The 19,354-nt window shown below is 40.5% G+C and overlaps 1 protein-coding gene across 1 annotated transcript in view; it reads right to left on the bottom strand.

Moving 5' to 3' along the window:
* Positions 1-424: 424 nt before the first annotated feature.
* CACNG4 (calcium voltage-gated channel auxiliary subunit gamma 4) overlaps positions 425-19,354 on the bottom strand; it is a 47,530-nt gene continuing 28,600 nt past the window's right edge. Inside the window, exons 2-4 of the mRNA XM_075215409.1 lie at positions 16,541-16,624; positions 7,244-7,384; positions 425-2,189 (exon numbers count right to left, since the gene is read on the bottom strand). Coding sequence (XP_075071510.1) covers positions 1,654-2,189; positions 7,244-7,384; positions 16,541-16,624 — 761 coding nt within the window. The 3' untranslated portion in view covers positions 425-1,653. The remainder of the gene's footprint in view (positions 2,190-7,243; positions 7,385-16,540; positions 16,625-19,354) is intronic.

Below are 19,354 nucleotides of genomic sequence, written 5' to 3' on the forward strand. Positions count from 1 at the left end.
AGTCTGCTAATAACCAGACTTATGTCCCCAATTGTAAAGTGGTAAGGAGTATGCTGGCACTAAATAAATAAAAGTTAATGGCAATAATGTTAATAATATCTGTTAGTGCCAATATAATAGTGCTATTTTACCTCCAGAAATGGCTTTAAAACATTCCCAGTTGTTTTGAGAAACTGGTGTAAAAACAACAATAATGACAATGTTTTGCCTTGTGAACATATCACTCTTGTGACAATAATGGACAAATATCCAACACAATGTTACATAGGCCAAAAATAGCTATCCAAAAATGACCTGAACAAAAATTGACCAATATATTAATGTTAATGAATTTGGATTTTCGAGTGAAAAGGTGGCAGTAAGCTAAACTATATTATATTCTATTATTTCAAGGAAGACAAAAAACCTGCCATTCTGTCTATTCTTTAATATTATGCAAAGACAATATAAGCAAATAAAATAATCAAAAGAGTAACGTCACATTTTAGATTTGACCATTCACAATTTTTTAGCAAATCTTAATTATCACAGTTTTGTCTGCAATATGTTTGCCAGACTCCTAGTTTTTTTTGCATTAGCATTGAATATTATTTTTGTCCAGTGTGTGTGTGTGTGTGTGTGTGTGTGTATTTTAGGTGCAAACATTTTAAGTTAAGGCTCTAAGTTTACCCCACAGTGTGGTTTTCTTGTAGTTGAATACATAACAGTCACATTAATGAAAAACAGTCAGGTCAGATTCCAGAGCACTTACAAAATATATCTACTAACCAGCAGGATAATCCTGACCCTTGTCCATTGGCTGAGCTGCAGAATCTATGGGACAAATAACAAAGCATATGGGGTACCTGTTGAGTACACGTTGTGTACCTCTGACATTTGAGACATTGATATACAAGTCTGGTCATACAATACTGATGTGTCCAGATTTTCTGTACTTCTATACTGCATGGAGTTGTCTATGTTTTGACACTGGTTCTAGATCCTATCTATATGTTAACAACACCAACATCCTTACATACTATATAGTGCCAGATACCTAGTGCTTCATTTGTGGAATGCTTGGACCTTTTCAGTTTAGACATGTCTTCACAAAGACAGATAATACTTAGGTTCTCCATTCTAGCTGCCTACAAATTTGAGCAGCGTTAGGTTTCTGTAGCCACAGTGATCCTTGCACTTGGGGCCTTCAATAAAGTAAATTGAAAATTGGCACTGAAATTCAACATGGCTTATTTGGCAAAACAGTTAAGGGAGAATCTTACTTGAAACCACACTTACATTACACAACCAGTCCTTCCTAAAAGTAGAATGTTCCTGTCCTTTCTATAATTGAGAACTCAAAGGTGCATTGCTTTATGCCAAGTAGGGAAGAATTCAACAACGAACAGTCTATTAAAGAGTGGAAATAGGGAGCCGTAGTTCCCCCATGGTTGTACCTCTAATTTCTTTTCTACATACAGCAAAATGTAGAATGCCGTCTCCACCTCTTGCCATTATCCTTTCCGTCATTGTGCTGATCATAGCCCTTTCACATGATCTTAATATTAATTTACATTTTGGTGGCACTATTATGGTTAATCTTCCATTAATGTCCACTCATTGCTTCTCCTCCTCCTCCATGAATAACATCTGTAACAGATAAATAAGTCGTTATCAAACAGGGGTCGTCCTTCGATTAACCACACTGATATTAAGACCTTCCTTTAATTCTTTCTGAAAACAGTTGTGGACTTGCATGAAACTAATATCTTGGTCCGGATTAAAACTGGCAGCTGTTGTGATTTTCAAAGGTTCCCTGGAAAGAGTGTACATAGAAATCTCGCCCATGGGCATGGCACTGGCATACTTCATGCCAGCTGGACATATCTCACGGGATGGAGAAGCCTCTGTTGACCGAGAGCTGGACCTTGACCTTCTTCTTCGGTACCTGTAGCTAGGCATTCTGGCATATGGTGAGGAAGAGGTCTTAATGAATTCCCTCTTTGACTTAAACCTCAACTCTTTGTTCCTTTCAATATAAATATTTACAGCCAGCACTCCTATAGTCTCTGCCACAATGAAGGACAATGCCCCAAAGTAGAAGGACCAGCCATAGTTGTAGTGGTTCTTCTTATCTTCATCTTTTTTATCACTGGGATCTCCGGCATTGCTGGATATGTACACAATGATTCCAATGATGTTACTCAGCCCTAGGAAGAAAGGAAACAAGATCTGATGTGAGAACTATCACACGCACAATCATATGAATATAGGCAGACTAGATGGAACCACCAACTATATTGTTATGTTCAGTGTTTTTACATAGGACAATATTTATATATCCCATGTGTTATATAAAGTGGAGCTCAAGCCAAATAAACAAAACACCTAATGGTAATCACAGTAGGTGACATCAGTATGATAGGCCACAGATCACATGAGTGATTTCAATGATGAGCTCACAATGGGTGGCATCAGAGTAGATAACTACATGTAATAGAGAGATGGGTGACATCATAATTACTAAAATTCCATGCTAGTGAGCAACAATTGTTGTTCTTTTGCTTCTGTATGTTTGATCGTGTACACAGTATTAACCTCTCTTGTTCCGTGTGCTCAACAGAATTCCTATGAGAGGTGACATCAAAGAGTGTGACCTCAACGATCACTTATGATATACATAGGATGAATTTAAGGTTTGACAACACTGGACTGAGTGACATCAGAGATGAAATCACAATGAATGACTGAAGACATCACAGTTACATACAACAATTAAGGCCTTGAAATGGATCATATTAAAATCATTGTTTAGATCACACTAGATGTAACTGCATTGGGTTTGACGCTAATGTCATCACAATTATGATAACAATATACATGATTCCATATCATACTAATACCATGATGGATGAAAAATGATATCACCGAAATCACGTAACTATGGATGACATCACAATTGTTGATTTAGCTGATGACTTCACTAAAGAGAAGTCCTCCCTGATGTCATCAATTGCTATAACTCAATTATGCCACCATTTGTGATGCCATTTGCAAACATGCAAAAAGTGCAGTGCAAATGCTGTTTTGAACTGTTATGTGCACAAGGATTATGGGTAAGCGCATAGATATGTGGGCGAAGATGGCAAGCATTTGTGCAGTTTGATGGGAGAAGTTGGGCGTATTGTGGGTGTCCTTTGCGAGTTGCTTCTTTTGCACCCACATGCAAAAATGTAATTTTGTTTTGCGGAATGAGATTATCTTAATGATGTAAAAGGGGCGCTGGTCCAGGGGGGCATTAGCTGCTTTGTATTGGGCCGCACAACCCTTGTTCTTTGCACCACCTCCGGGGATGATCACCACTCACCCTTCTGCTATTATTTCATGTCTTCCAATTCTGTGGAAAATCTAATTTCTAGGAACACTTTGGCCAAAAACATTCAAACACACACACAGCTGCCAGCCGTAATAATGTCAGTCCCGATTTCCCCCCACTTTCATTTAAGACATGAAAGGAAACTAAATGAAGCATTTTTCAGGTGGAAAAATGGAAGTCTAAAGTAATGACGAAGTTGGTCCTATAGTGGGAATATGAATAAAACTTGCAGATTTTTAGGTGGATCTGCAAAGCTCTGCACTTAATTGGTTTTCTGAAAGCAGTTGTAAGGACCAGGAGGTTGATGAGCACTTGTACAGATAAAGAAGCACTGCAAGTCAACGTTTCCTAAGGGTTATTAATTAGTCTTATTGCTTTGTCATTGGTAAACTCATCCAATATGATCATATCTTGTGAGTCGGAGATCCAATCTATTGTAATGTCATCTGTGACCTCAACTATTGTTATGTTGTCATAATTTTTGTGAGGTCATCGATTATGTCTACACCGTGATGCTGTCTGTTATCCCATCCAACCGGATGTCTTCAGTGATCTCTATTGTAAAGTCATTATCCATTGTGATGTCATCACTGTTGTTTACAAACTATGTCAGTCAGGCATATTACCCAATGTTTGTCATTCATGGTAACACCACCAGCGTGATGTCATCAGTAATATCACCCATAATAATACCATCTATTATGAATTGTGATTTAGTGAAGTCGCCACCGAAGTCATCCATTCTGTTTTCAGTTATATCACTAAGCTCTGTGATCTCATTAGTGATGTCGTCACCGTAGTAATGTTGTGATCTCATTAGTGATGTCATCAAAAATAATGTAAGCAGTGATGTCAATTATACTAATGTCACCCATAGTGATGTTATCAGGGAAATCTCCCATAGTTGTCTCATTCATAGATATGCCATAGATATAAATATGGTGATGTAAATCATTGTGCAGTCATCTGTGATGTCATCGATGATGATGTCGGACATCACTAAAAAATTACAATTAAGATGGGTAATAATACTGAGTGCTCCACAGCACAGGGTAGTGAGAAAAACAGGGCATACAGAAAACAGGGACATACAAGGTAAACATAATAATTACAGACATAAAAAGGGGGTAGGGAGGGCCCTGCTCACAACAAAGTTTACAATCTAATATCATGGACATTGGAATCTTGTAACATTCTTGATGACATCAAAATTGATTAACAGAACTGTTTTTATATCACAGTCTATCAAATCAATGATGACTTTAATGTGGATAGCAAATACATTTTGATGTCCTATGTGGTGTAACGTCACTATGACAACAATAATGACCTCAGAGCAGGTTACATCACTGGCGAAACATCAATATGGATGGCATCAAAAGTAAAACCATGGTTATGAAGACGCCATTATAGAGGACATCAGTAACATTAGAGCGTATGAGTTAATTGATGACATCACAAAGATTATGACGTAAAGGTGAGTGACCACTGCAGTGATCATTGTGACATCACAATAGATAATGTTGTCACTGACTCACAGTAAATGACAACACAACATTACAATGAGCAAAATCACTGATGACATTGAAATGTTGATGTCATAACAATGGATGACATCACTAACAGCAGTACAATGCAGTGGCTTAGCAATATGGTTCTGCGGGACCCAGAGCTGTGACCCATGAGAGGTTAATGTGCTGTACCAGAGCCTCGTGCGGATTTTAGTGAGTGGCGTCAGGCTCACATCTCCTCATATCTGTGTACAGCTTTCAGAGTGGGCTTCAGTCCCAAAGGAGCAGCCTCAGACGTTGGTGGGGATTCTTACCAGAAACAAGAGTTTGTGCTGTGGCAGCTACATATAGGTCAATTTGAAATCTGCAGCCATAAAACCATTTTAATGTAAAATTGCTCTTGAAGTTAGATGTTAAGTGGGGATGGTTGTTGCCTTGGCACAGAAGAGCTGTTCAGGGTAATGTTTAATTAAGGGGGCTGTGGCTGGGTGGCCCCTAACCTGCGCTGGGTCAAATGCAGAATGGGACATAGGCTTAGTTTGCATAGTGTATCTTGCGTGCAGTCGCTCATATTCTTTACACCGGCTAGAGGCAAGGTGCAAACACACGCTGAGGATGATGATGATGATGGTACGTCACCGACAAAACTGCAGCTGTGGAGAAATGCGTCAGCCTCACTATGTTGGTACGAAAATACCACTTTGAGGCAAAATATTGCAATTTATAATTATTGGCCTCATTGATATTTTAATTATAAGTATATATTAGTATAATAATAACATTTATATGAATATGTTTACAGGGTACCACAGTGGCTAGCATCGCTGCCTCACAGCGCCGTGGTCATGGGTTCTGCTCCAACCAAGGCCCTATCTGTGTGGAGTTTGGACGTTCTCCCCGTGTTTACATGTTTTGTCTCCGGGTTACCCGATTTCCTCCCCCAGTCCAGAAAGCATACTGGTAGGTTACTAGGCGAGTGACAATATGCGCGTTGTATGGAAGTTAGAACATAAGCTGCAATGGGCCAGGGACTGATGTGAATGATTATATATATTCTCTGTACAGCGCTGAGGAATATGACTGGCACTATTTAAATAATTATTATGTGAGTATTGATTTTGGCTTGTGCTTTATACGGCTGCCAGTGGTGTGCCCGGTCACGCCCCTGTCTGGCAGACATATTCAGCTGGTTAACACTTCCAATCAGAATCATGAGCTGTTTCGGGGAATATATCCCTGTGAATACACCGCTATAGGTGAGATCACCGATGACATCACAATGGCACAATCATTCTGTGTGGCTCAGCAGTGTATAGTTACAGTGTAGTACTCTGTTCTGTATTATGCGGTCATCTGCACAATACAAACTCTTTTGTTTTGAATGCTGGGTGCAATACTCAACATGTACAAAACGTATTGCAATATACTATTTATTTTGCTCTGTGGGCACATAAGGGGTAATTGGAGACCCGGACTGGTCCATGGCCCTGATAGGACTCCTGGTGGCTGGCCTTTCCCCTCAGGATTAGCCACCTTAGTGTGTACGGTCCGTGGATTTTCTCCATGTTCCTTCCCTTCATTCCCCTCTGTGAGTACCCACTCTATGCCCCATCCGCTGACAGCATGTCACACGTGGGGTGCTAACCACCTGACATGTGAGTGGCGTCCCGCAAGTGCAGGCATAAAGAGAGGCAGACAGAAGAGTCTGCCTCTGACAGGTCCTGATAGGAGAAGGTAAGTGTGGGTCAGGGGGGGCTCTTAATGTAATGCAGGTGGGGGTGTGGGATAATCATTTAATGGTGAGTGGGGCTATTAATATATTGGTGGGGTGATAGTGGAGGCTATGCATTTGATTGTGGGGACTATTTTAATTTAATAATTGGGTCATGGTAGGGCATCAGAGGCTAAGGTGGTATGATGGCACTATTAATGTTTGGGGGCTGAATTTGGGGAGAAGAAGGGCTAATAATTAAATGTGAATACTATTAATTTAATATTAGGGCTGGTTGCACAGAGGCCTAATTATTAAACGTGGGTGCTATTAATTTAATGCAGGGAGGTATGTTACACTTTGCACTACTATGCTTGTGAAAGAGGAGCTGTGTGCACCTATCAGTAGTCTGCGCAGCATTGCCCATGTATTTGCACATGGGAATGGGCCTGGCACTGTCTAAAGTGATAGACATGCCCTTGCATGCTGGTCATGCCCACTCTGGTGGTGTGGTATTGAAACCCCCCACCCCTCTAAAAATCCTGCATTAGCCCCTGTATAGTGTAAAAAATTCCCAGTATCTGTATATATTTTATCGTTGAATGACATTACCCTGTAAAGATGTACATAGGGTTATCAGTGACAATATAATATGGTTGGACTTACCAGCTGCTACAAAGAGAATTCCAGCACTGAGTATAATGTTATTCCTTCTGCTATAAATCCGTCCTGCCCCGACGCAAAGCCCTCCGAGTAACAGCAAGATTGTGCTGAGGATTGGAAACACACTGGAGGCTCGGACAATGCCTGGAGACAACACAACGCACACATTAGCGATATGCAGAGTATGATAAGCCTCGCGCTAGAGATGTGGTAACAAGAACCGCCAGTTAGTGACGCACGGATAGAAGGCATGCCCTGCGCTCATCCTGTGCATTCAAACTTGTATCCTGTAGAGGACAATTATATAAGTTCTATTACAGAGTTGAGCATCTTCACATTTATAATTATATCAGAATTCCCTCTGGCAAAATATATATTTCCATTTTTTGCAAGGTTACCTTCCATCCAATTAGATTGTAAGCTCTCAGGAGCAGGACCACCTGAGTGTTTATGCCTCTTGCATGTTCTATACTACTTAAGTCTGTCCTGTACGTTGCCTATTACATTTTGTTGTATTATGCTTAATTTCTTGGTATTATTGCATTTATGCTTCTTGAATGCTTTGCAGTTTGCCTTTGCTCTTCCATATTTTGCTTGTTGGGTGTTTTATATACTATGCTCTAATCCCCCAATGTATGGGGCTGCAAAATTTGCTGATACATTATATATAGACAATGATAATAATCTCACACACTCATACAAAGTCTACTACTTTTTACCATGTTGTCTGTGGTGTCGCCAGTTTTGGGAGGGGTCACTTAATGTCTAAGACTTGAATTAATGGTTTCAAGAAAATCACTCAAACTTATGTTGCTGGCTCCTCCCATAATGGCCGGGGCCAGACACTGAGCTTAGTAAAATTTGCCAGTAGAGGTAGGCTGAGTAGGAGGGAGTTAACTTAAATAAAGAATGCAAGTTAAAGGGGAACAAGTCCTTTATTTTATCTTCCCATTTATAGCTATCTAATGAAAATGAAGAGGTTAATGTATAAAATATACATTTATCAAAATATTCATGTGGCAGGAATTTCTCTACCTTCTGCAAGGGTGTTTCTAAGCGTTTTGAAGCATATGGACCCCTTCTAGCAGCTCGCCAACCTATGGACCCCTTCTCGTAGCTTGCGTGCCTCTCCGTGTTACAGATAGTTATGACAATATCTGTGGCTTTTATTGGTGAAAAAGTGACAGATACCTCTAATACTACTGTGATTTGTTACCTATATTCATAATTGAAGCAAATGCTAAGTTTCAATTAGAGGTTAGTGAAAATAAAGATGTCAAGTCTATCCAGGGAACCCAGGTTAGGAACCCCTGGGTCTAGTGACAGGAGTTAGGTCCGACATCTTGGATGGGGTATTATGATGACATTGTGGTTGTAGCCATTTATTAGGTTCAATAAATGAAAAAGAACAGTCGAAAAGGACCCATAGGCCCCTATTTCTTCATAGCCTTTATAGAGAGATGGAGTAAAACTATAACCATGACCGTTCTATACTGAGCACTATTTAGCAAACTCAATGTTTGAGGTTAGAGTGTCTTTAAACCAGTTTGGAGAAAGGAGGTGAGAGTGAGAATGGGCAAAGTCACACTTTTGATATCCACAGGCTCTTGGGCATGAACGGTCCAGTTGTTAGGACTTAAGCATCATTAAATACAACCCTCTAATAGCTCTAGGCATTTACACCAGAGATTGGCAGCAAACAAATCCATTAAAAGTGGATGTAGCTTTTTATAGAAGACCAGATAATTACACCGCCATGTGTGGATTCGTGCATCCTGAATTTAGTCGGGAATGTCTGAAAGATGATTTGTTCAATCATTATCCCCTTGTAAAGCCCAGCGAGTGTTCTACCGAAGCAATTTTCCATCCAGCCTCCGGAGGCACTGTTCTTCTGTTGTCTATAATTTATCACAGCTGACCAAGTAGTGTGCAGGGCCCACCAGTAATAATAATAATAATAATCAGAGAGATCAGACTCTCTCTGCAGAATAATTTAGCCAACATATTTTGCTGAGGATTAAAAAAAAAACAACGTGTGAAGATTAAAACTAATTAGAAGTAGTGTATATTTTCAATATGCTTCTAGTCCCCTGCAGTTCGTCGTTTTTTTCCCCTGTGGTATTTAAAGGCCTCTAATAATTATTCCTACCTGATCAAGGCCATTAAGACTTGTGAAATGCAAAGTTTTGTTTTAAAGTGTTTGATGTCGAAAGCCGGTGCATAATAAGACTCTTCCACTCTAAGACAGCCATGCTTAATGATTGGTAGACTAGTTCTGCCAAAGATAACGGAGTGACTGACAGGTGCATCCAGTGGAGTTTGCATTCAGCGAGTCGAGGGTAAAGGCCATCACAGAACATCAACCTCAATCTGTAAACCGACTCAGGTGTAAAGTACACAGTGGGGCTTACAGAGCCGAATACTAAACACTGAACGGTTAAATAGACTGTAAGCTCTTTGGAACAGAATCTCCGGGCTTTTTTGAAATTTCATAGTTTTAATTCTCGTATATGATGTATAAGAAATACTCCGAGGAGAATAGGAAATATGGTCTTCTATATGTAACAATAATTTTTCTTTTTTTTCTTTAATTTTACTTTTTTATTTTCCACAACAATAAAAATGAGGGTACAAAAAAGAAAAGGGGATTAATTATACATTGCACTTGGGGTTTGCATACATACAGTAACAGAGTATCAACCGATCAAGTCTAAAACTATAACAGTACAGTCAGAAGCAAAAAAAATATATTAATAATCAAAATTTGTAAAATTTGTAACTTGCACGTTCAGCTAGTAGACGTAATTGAACCAAGGTGCCATATAGGTTCCCTAAGGGATTCCTCAGAAAGATACAAGTCGTTTTTTCCATTACATGGGAAGAGAAGAAGGGGAGAAAAAGAAGGGGGGAGGGGAGGAAGGGTCTCAGAGGACAAAAAGAAAGAGAAAGGGGGAAGCTGGGTCCACGCAATGGGGGTAACAAAAGAGTAAAGGGAGGTGAAGAGGTAAGAATCAGGCAGAAGAGTGGCGAGACCTGCACCGCCCCAATTAGGCATCGAGTAAAGGTGTGACATAAGGAATTTACTGGGTGCCAGAAGTGGGGTCTGGTGGTAGGCATACCAAGGGTCCCAAACCTTGTGGAATTTAGTTACTTGGTCTTGAAGGAGGTTTGTTAGATACTTCATAGATGTTATATACCAGACCTGAGAAACGACCGCCTGGAGGTCAGGCGGGTGGGAGGATTTCCAATCTCTGGCTATCTGCATGCGGGTGGCAGGAAAGACATGTTGTACCAATATAACGCTTTGTTTAGAGAGGGTTTTGATTGAGGAGTAGAGTAACATGACCATAGGGTCAAGGGTGAATTCAAAATTGAGGATGTGGGTGAGAAGCGCAGATACTTGGAACCAGAGGTTGTTTATCAGAGGGCATTGCCACCATATGTGAAAGAAAGTCCCCCACAAGCCCTCCAGCAAAGAGGGCTTGTGGAATCGTGTACCCCTGAGTTGCTGTGCAGGTTAATGTAATCATGATGTGAGTGATATTGTCTAGGAGGACTTTGGCTTATTGCAGTTTCCAGCCTGGTCTGTTTAACATAGTTGGTTATATATAAGTTTGTGGCATTTTACATACTTCTCTTCAATAAAAAACACACAGAAGACCACAGAATAAAAACCGTTGGTAGTCAGCATATCGATGCTGACTACCCCGACTATACTTACCGTGACATGTTCAGACCGAAGGGCTCCTTCCCCGACCAGGCTCCAGGACGACTGCTGTGTAAACCAAGTGGAAGTCATTGCAATCAGTGAAGAAGCCAGCGGCAGCTCATGACGCCACCGATAACCGCGACGTACTGTAACTATGCGGGCATGGACAATGTACTTTACAAAGCCTTGTACATTGTCCATGCCCGCATACTTACAGTACCCCCTTCACAGCACCAATGACAGCGTCGCGGTTATCGGTGACGTCATGAGCTGCCGACGGCTTCTTCACTGATCGCGATGACTTCCACTCGGTTTACACAGCAGTCGTCTGGAGCCTGGACGGGGAAGAAACCCTTCTGTCTGAACATGTCGCGGTATTGTCATAATAAATGACTATCATTATTTCTTACCCAACACAAAAAAACATATAGTTAGTATTGTATTCGATATATACCAAATAGGAGGAATTGTATTGTCCAATTAGAAAACTTTAAAACCTGGGAAATAGGAACAGCCAGTGGTAGAAGAGCCCAACTAGGCTTGGTTTGGTATCCGGCCCAGTGGGCCTGCGAGAATTAAAAAACCATCAGCTGTTGAGGTGCTTTCAGCTGAGACGTGGAAACGTTACTTGAACTGAGAGTATGACATGTGGAGGACGTTTTAATTGAGGATCTAATGAACTGCGCAGGGTGGTGCTGCCGTCTTTTCCTCTGTGAAAGGACAGACCTTTGGCGGGTGGGCTGCCGCTTCTGTTTGGGTGGATTAATATTTTATGTGATTTCCGAGTTGATGCTTATTTTCACGTGTGACATTTCTTCATCCATTCCACACCGACACTTCAAGCATCGGATCACAGATAGATATTTATAAATGTCACAATGAAGACTGGGAATAACATCCCTGTACAATTCCCACTGCTGGACTCCTGCTGTTATTGTCTATGGTTCCTGGTCCCCAAGCAGCATCCAACATGTTTGATGCCTGAGTGCAGAAACACTGCCCCTAATATACTCTGGCACAAATAAAGTTTCCCTACCTCTTCTGCCTTCCCTCTTGTCCCATAATATTAGTAGTATGGATGAGCAAACCACATTTAAATTGTTTTGCTGCCAAGAATTGTTGCCATGGTACGAAGGTGTGATCATCATCATTTATATAGCGCCACTGATTCTGCAGCGCTGTACAGAGAACTCATTCACATCAGTCCCTGCCCCATTGGAGCTTACAGTCTAAATTCCCTAACATACACACACAGACAGACAGAGAGAGACAGACTAGGGTCAATTTTGATAGCAGCCAATTAACCTACTAGGATGTTTTTGGAGTGTGGGAGGAAACCGGAGCACCCGGAGGAAACCCACGCAAACACAGGGAGAATATACAGACTCCACACAGATAAGGCCATGGTCGGGAATTGAACTCATGACCCCTGCGCTGTGAGGCAGAAGTGCTAACCTCTTAGCCACATGTCATTTGGTGATTTGCCCATTACTAGATTGAGCCATTTTTTTGTAACTTTCATTTGTGTATGTACAATTGCTACTCTGCCACCCACGTAAGGAAAGTAGTACTGAATGCTGTAGCTTGTAATCTTGTGAGCAGGGCCCTCGTATCTCTTTGTCTGTGTTTTAATACCAAGGTTTGTTTCATTACCGCGTTTGTTCCCAAACGTAAAGCGTTGCTGACTATGCTGTGGCTATATAAAGAAATGTTAATCATTCTTGCCAACTCTCCCAGAATGTCCGGGAGACTCTGAAAATAATGGGTGACCTCCCAGACACCCAAGAGAGTCTGTCAATCTGAAGCCGGGCCAGACAAAGTAGTGGTGGGTGAATTGCACCATCGTGCTGCGGAGGAAGGCGTATTATGATGCAAGGCGGTCCATCAATTCCGGACCCCCTGACTTCACCAAACTCCCCTCAGTAGCAGGGAGCTCCGAAAAGTCAGCAACTATAATATTAAATAATCATAAAAATATTCTTCAGTGAAAATAACAAGGGCTAAACCTATTTTTTAAGAAATGTGTGCTCTATCTGCTCAGTTTAAAGTCCCCAAACGAAGTAGAAACATTAAAAGATGTCGACCTGCTGAAGCTATTGATTTCTGAGACCCAGATTTGTGCTATTTTGAGCCTTTGTATTTAGGTAATAACTTGTACTGTCTGTTTTCATAATGGCTTTTTGCTGTTGTGCAAACACACAGTCCAATAACAGAGGACAGAAAGAGTTCTGGGATTTTTGACATATACATAAATTCTATAACAACATGTAGGTAGATGTGATGTCTTCACTATTTTAAAAAACAAAAGCTAAGTAAAACGAAGTAAAAACATTGTATATTATATAGCAGACTCTCAATTTGTTAGTTACTTTTCGATATTCTCTACAGTCGTTCAATTTTATTTAGTGATATGCTGAAAGGATTCTGCTTGGCAATCTGAGGCCACTTAAAGGATTATCCACTTTGTAAAAGCCACACTCGTGGCACCCTGTCTCTTTAATTACCCCCCAGTCCTTCCCCTTAAAAGCACCCACTGTTACATGAAAGCAGCTGTCTGAGTGCTCCATTTCCAGCACTGCAGAGTAGGTGTGTCGTGGAAGCTTCACCTGATTGGACAGGAGTCACAGCTATCCAATCGGAAGATAAATTTCCTCCTACACTCTCATTTTATAAAAGGCAGAATATCCTGGACGGCTCCAGTTGTCCAGCATCGGAACCTGTCTATCCTTTCTTTTTCCTGAAATAGCGAGATAGCAGATAGTGTGGGATGATCCCCACAGTTATCATAGAGGAAGGATTTCCACTGAGGCACTTCACAGGGGTGCAGTTATTATAGAGGGGTGGACTTTTTCCAAGATTGACAACCCCTATATGGGCAACTACACTCCAAAAATTTAATTTGCTGTTGTCTGATGTGCTTCATAGCATTAAAGTGGTCAAAAATATATATATTTTTTCAAATTTACTAACTAAATGTAAAGGTAAAATAAAATAATTTATTTAATGTAGAACTAACTGAATGACGGTTCCTGTTTAAACGTGATTAAAGTAAGGTACATTCACCTAGCGCTGAGTGTTGTGATAGAAACTGACTGGAGCTGTAAGTGCGGCGTAATTTAAAGAGTCACAGTAATGACTGTAATCTCCTCGTACATCAAAGCACATCGTCTCCCTGAACAATCCATCTTATATTAAGGCCACGATCAGACACAGAGCTGCAAATTAAAGATGAGAATGTTTACTAAAAAAGTGTCATTATCCCATTTAGGTGACATAACATGAATCCGTGTCTTTGTTTTCCAAGCGTCAGCGCCCGTTACTTGAGTATGATCAAACAGTAGTTTAGTCCACACCAATGTATTGAAGCATTACAATACGTTACGCTGTTTAACCGTATTGTTTTGATGCTTATGGATCTATTTATTATAATATTTATATTGCCATATTTTATCAATAAAATCTCGCCGAGGCAGCTGCCGTGGTGATACTGGCCCAGGGCTAGAAAAGTGAACTTTCCGCTACGCTGGACAATTATCAAGAGAGATGCGCATGCAAGACCCAACTAGACAGACTTGGGCTTTCCTCTCCGCTTAGTGAACACAAAAAAATAGTTAAAAATAGATAAAAATATATATAATGTATATAAAAATATACAAAAAATATTATCCATCTAAGAATAAAGCATTTTTAATTGATTTTCTTCTGTTATAACCATCTTGAGATCCTTGTTTAAAAGACCCGATGAATCTTTTTGCCAGAGATAGGGCTTGTCGCCCTATAATATATAGACCAGTTTGTCTGACCAATCCAGTCAACAGTTACAAATTAATTGAAAGGGAACCTGTAACCATTCAGACTGACTTTTTATTGTCTCCTCTCCACTGGACACTCCAGAAACTCTTAATCTGCTGTGGGTGGAGGAAGGGTCAGAGACCTGCACTGCACTTCCGGCAATCAGAGGGGGCATTAAAGTGATAAGGAATCTGCCGGCGCTATATAAATACATGTTGATGATGATGATTAAGGTAACTGAGGTTACGGGAGTGAAGGGAAGGATGGTTTATATGACGATATTGGAGATTACCAGTGAGCAAGATGATATAGTGGTTTGATGGGGACATGATATCGGGGATTAACGGGGAACATGGTGATATAATGGATTGATGGGGGGACTATAGTGATATTGGGGATTAACGGGGAACATGGTGATATGGGGGATTAATGGGGATATGGTGACAAAGGAAGTTGATGGGGGACATGATGATATAGTGGATTGATGGGGACATGACAATATCAGGGATTAATGGAGAACATGGTGATATAATGGATTGATGGGGGCTATGATGAAAAAGGAAGTTGATGGGGGACATGATGATATAGTGGATTGATGGGAGCTCTGGTGATAAAGGAGATTGCTGGGGGAACATGATATTTTGGGATAATCATCCTGGGGGTATAACGATATGGAGGACTGATGAAGGGCATGATATGGGTGGTTCAGTAACATGAAAATGATGTCAGTCCACTAGACATGCTGCCTAGTTGGCGCTAGACACACAGTGGTGGCACTGCCGATTGTTCTGCAGTGGAAGACGTCCTTTTCCTATAGTGCCCACGCATTTTAGTTGAGCTTCTGCTCAGGTTACTCTCCTGAAAAAACTGTGGAGAGAAGTTGATGTAGAAAGTTGATCAATCATCTTTCAAATAATATATCGAGGGGAGGTGAGGGGGTGTTACAAGAACTGGTCACTGCTCCTACCAACCTTATAAACATTGTGCTATGTGTAAATAGCAATTCCTGTTTAGTACCTGTGCAGCGGAACAGTCCCCCGGCACTGCCCCTCTGTCTGTTTTATGTCTGACATTGACTAGAACAGAAATGCACCCAAGATACAACTTAGAGGGGGTTTGTAAGTCCCCTATGAGTAGCAAAAAGGACGTGGACGTTTAAGGTAACGTGGGAAGACCCACCCAGAATTCGGGAGTCTCTCGGACATTCCGGGAGAGTTGGTAAGTATGAGTAACACAGCGCACTTAAATGAATCTGACAGTAGAGCTCCTTGTTTCTCATATCAACATATCCAAATGTCAAACTCACATTTTTACTATTTGCACATATACAATGCCAGCGGGTACCTGGGATCTATTTAGTAAAGAGAGATGTCCACTTTTCTTCAAAGGTTTCTTAAAAGTGACCTATTTACTAAATCAGTGACCATATCAAGTTATTGTGGCATTCTCTTCTGTTCAGTGTTAGATATCTCTGCCTGGTAAATAGGCAGAGTTTAGTATATATTTGACACACAACACTGCCATGCAATGCCCAGCATATTACTGATAAACAAATCCATATGAGACCTGTAACGTATAAACAAGAGTGTGTTCATAGGACTGAACACAGCATTTTTTTTTTTTTTTTTAACACATACAGACCCAGCTGTAGTAGTCGGTTTGATGATGAGGTTTCTGTGTTTGGCATTCGCTGTAAACCAATCCCGCGCAGTAGGACAATGTATATCCATCTCCGGAGTTCGCTAAAACAAGGTCAACCCTTCAAACAGAAAACTATAAAACAAGAGAATTCAACTCACGTAAAAGGTATTCCGAGCTGTCGTGGTCGTAGTCGTTGTCTTCTGGAAAGTGATTAATTCTGAAGCAGTTTCCTTTGTATAGACCTAAAGAAAGAGAATAAAACATGGCTGAGATGTTGTCATTCTGGCTGGATCCATCGCAGTCTGTGATAATAAGAGGACGCATGGAAATGCTGATATGTGTGGACAGTGATAAGGTGACCGATGGTCACTGTTACTCAAGGCACTGATTTATAAGAAGACTAATCTCAGGAATAATTGCAGAATGTATCTAAAGTAATATAGTTACTAAACTAAAAACACTTTTTGTTAAAACTACACACAGTGTTTTATATATATGATTTACTTCTGTCATACATCACCTCTGCACTTAAAATAATGAGGTGTGTTTTTCTTAACATAAATCTCTGTGACTGGCTATGAGCAGAAACTTTGCAATTATAATTTTCCTTGGTTTATTTCTTTGGGATGCTATTAATGATTTATAGTTTTGCACAGTGCCACCCAACTACCATGGAAACCACAGTCACATGACACATGATGTAGTGAGCAGAAAGACTTTGGAATACACGTCTTAGCTCTGTCTGCACTGTAAAACCCTCCCCCTCCTTCTCCACATTCTGCCAGTACATAACCTGCTGACAGCTGAGAGTTTGTGTATGTGACTGGCAGCCATATTTGTATGCCCGCCGAATCCACAGAGACTCCCCCATTTCGTTGTCTCTCATTGCTGTGCGAATCGTAGACCTAGGGCACAAATAGCGTCAGTAGAGACTTTATTGTTGTCATCTCGTTTAGTGCTACTTACTCGTTCATCTCTTAAAACAATAAAGGAATTTGTGTTGTCTCCTGCAAGTGTATAGCTGCCAACCGGCCCTAATTTTACAGAATCATACCAAGGGTTTAAAAATACAGTATGTCCTTGGTAATGTCCTTATTTTTCAATATCAACCCCACAAAAACGTATTCTTTTTGAGAATGTTAAATACGATTTTTAGCATTCTTTTTTATTCCTGTGCTTTATAACCGTTAATGAAGAGGAGTCGTTATATGCAACAAAGAACATTATAATTCAATTCAGTAAATGTGAATTATAATAACAATATGTGATAGGGACTGTAGTGCCCCATATTATATACAGTATAAACTTGTCATTACCAGTATTTATATGCCATTACTATATACAAATATGAGCTATGTGTAGAGTGCTATTCCAATGTATGTTTCCAGTGTGTCTAGCACCTCGTCCTGCACACGCTGCTATCTCACAATGTATTAAATAGCACTTTCTAATTAGTTTAAATTGTAAACTGTTCCCTGGTGCCCAGCTTGATAAATGTCTGTAATCGTCTGTCTTCATGCCCATTTTCTCCAGCTGATACTCTGCAATTAAGGGTTAGGGTCTGTATATTTCAGGGCTAGAGGGATATTTTACCTGCAGAAAACTTGAATTGTTTTGTACATGTCCTCCTGCAAATTTATCTAAATACATTGCTTTATGTGTTGTTCAAAAAGCCTTATATCAGTGACGACATACTGCAAGTGCTCAAGATGTGTGGCCCTCCAGTTTTCAAAAGGGCCACACAATACTCTTAGGGGTATATTTACTAAACTGCAGGTTTGAAAAGGTGGACATGTTGCCTATAGCAACCAATCAAATTCTAGCTGTCATTTTGTAGAATGTACTAAATAAATGATAACTAGAATCTGATTGGTTGCTATAGGCAACATCTCCACTTTTTCAATATAAAAACACAGCCCCAAAACTACCTCAACATCCCCCCACATGCCCCTCACTTGCCCCTAAATTCCACTGCGTGCCACTCAGACCCCCACTTGTCACAAACTGACCCCACAAGCACTCAGACCCCCACTTGTCACAAACTGCCCCCACAAGCACTCAGACCCCCACTTGCCATAAAATGCCTCCCAAATGCCCTCGGATCCCACATGTACTACAAAACTCCCCTGCATGAAACTCAAACTTCCCTACATGTCCCCACTCCCTAGCTAACATAGTATCCTGTAGTAAAAATATATCTTTGGTCCAGAGCCCGCAGAGGACGGAGGGAGAGCACATGGTGCAGGATACACTGCCTGATTGGATGCGCTGCATACCCTCCCATCAGTGGGCAGAGGAGGTCACGTGATGCAGGAGGCGGCTGGTCGCCTTCAATCTTATTCTCTGCTTCATATAGAAAGCAAAGAATAAAACAATTAAGTATCTTTCTATTATTCTTTTCCAAAAAGAATTCTTGGCGAGCTCCTGGGTTTAAGAGTGCACCAGACATAACATATATGGTAACTGTTCCCTTACATTCATATAAAGTGAAGGAAAAACCGTTGTGCATAACGTATATCAATTATAACCCAAATTATTTTTCAACAATCCTGAAAATATTTTAATACCCTCCAAAATTAGAATATATATATATATGGTGTGATGAGTGAGGAGGCAGGAGACCCTTGGGAAGGTGACCTGTTTAGGTAGCTGAGAGGTATTCATATTTCTGTGGCTGGCTACAGTAAAGCAAACCTCTTATTATAATCACCAACATACCTATATACTGTTAAGAACGGTTTTCTTTTGTGATCACCGAAAAGTCATAAAAAATAAAGCCTCTGTTTCCCTCTTCGTTTAACTCTAATCCTTTTATATGCCATCAATATATATATATATATATTTTTCACGCTATGATCAATAAACTTGGTAATTAGGACTAGACTTGGACCCTTCCCTCTGCATCCATAGATGATGTGACACCTCCACTTACTCTTCGAGTTTCAGAGATAATATTAATGTTACATTTAAAT

The sequence above is a fragment of the Mixophyes fleayi genome, chromosome 6, assembly GCF_038048845.1.
Source record: "Mixophyes fleayi isolate aMixFle1 chromosome 6, aMixFle1.hap1, whole genome shotgun sequence".
NCBI classification, from domain to species: Eukaryota; Metazoa; Chordata; class Amphibia; order Anura; family Limnodynastidae; genus Mixophyes; species Mixophyes fleayi.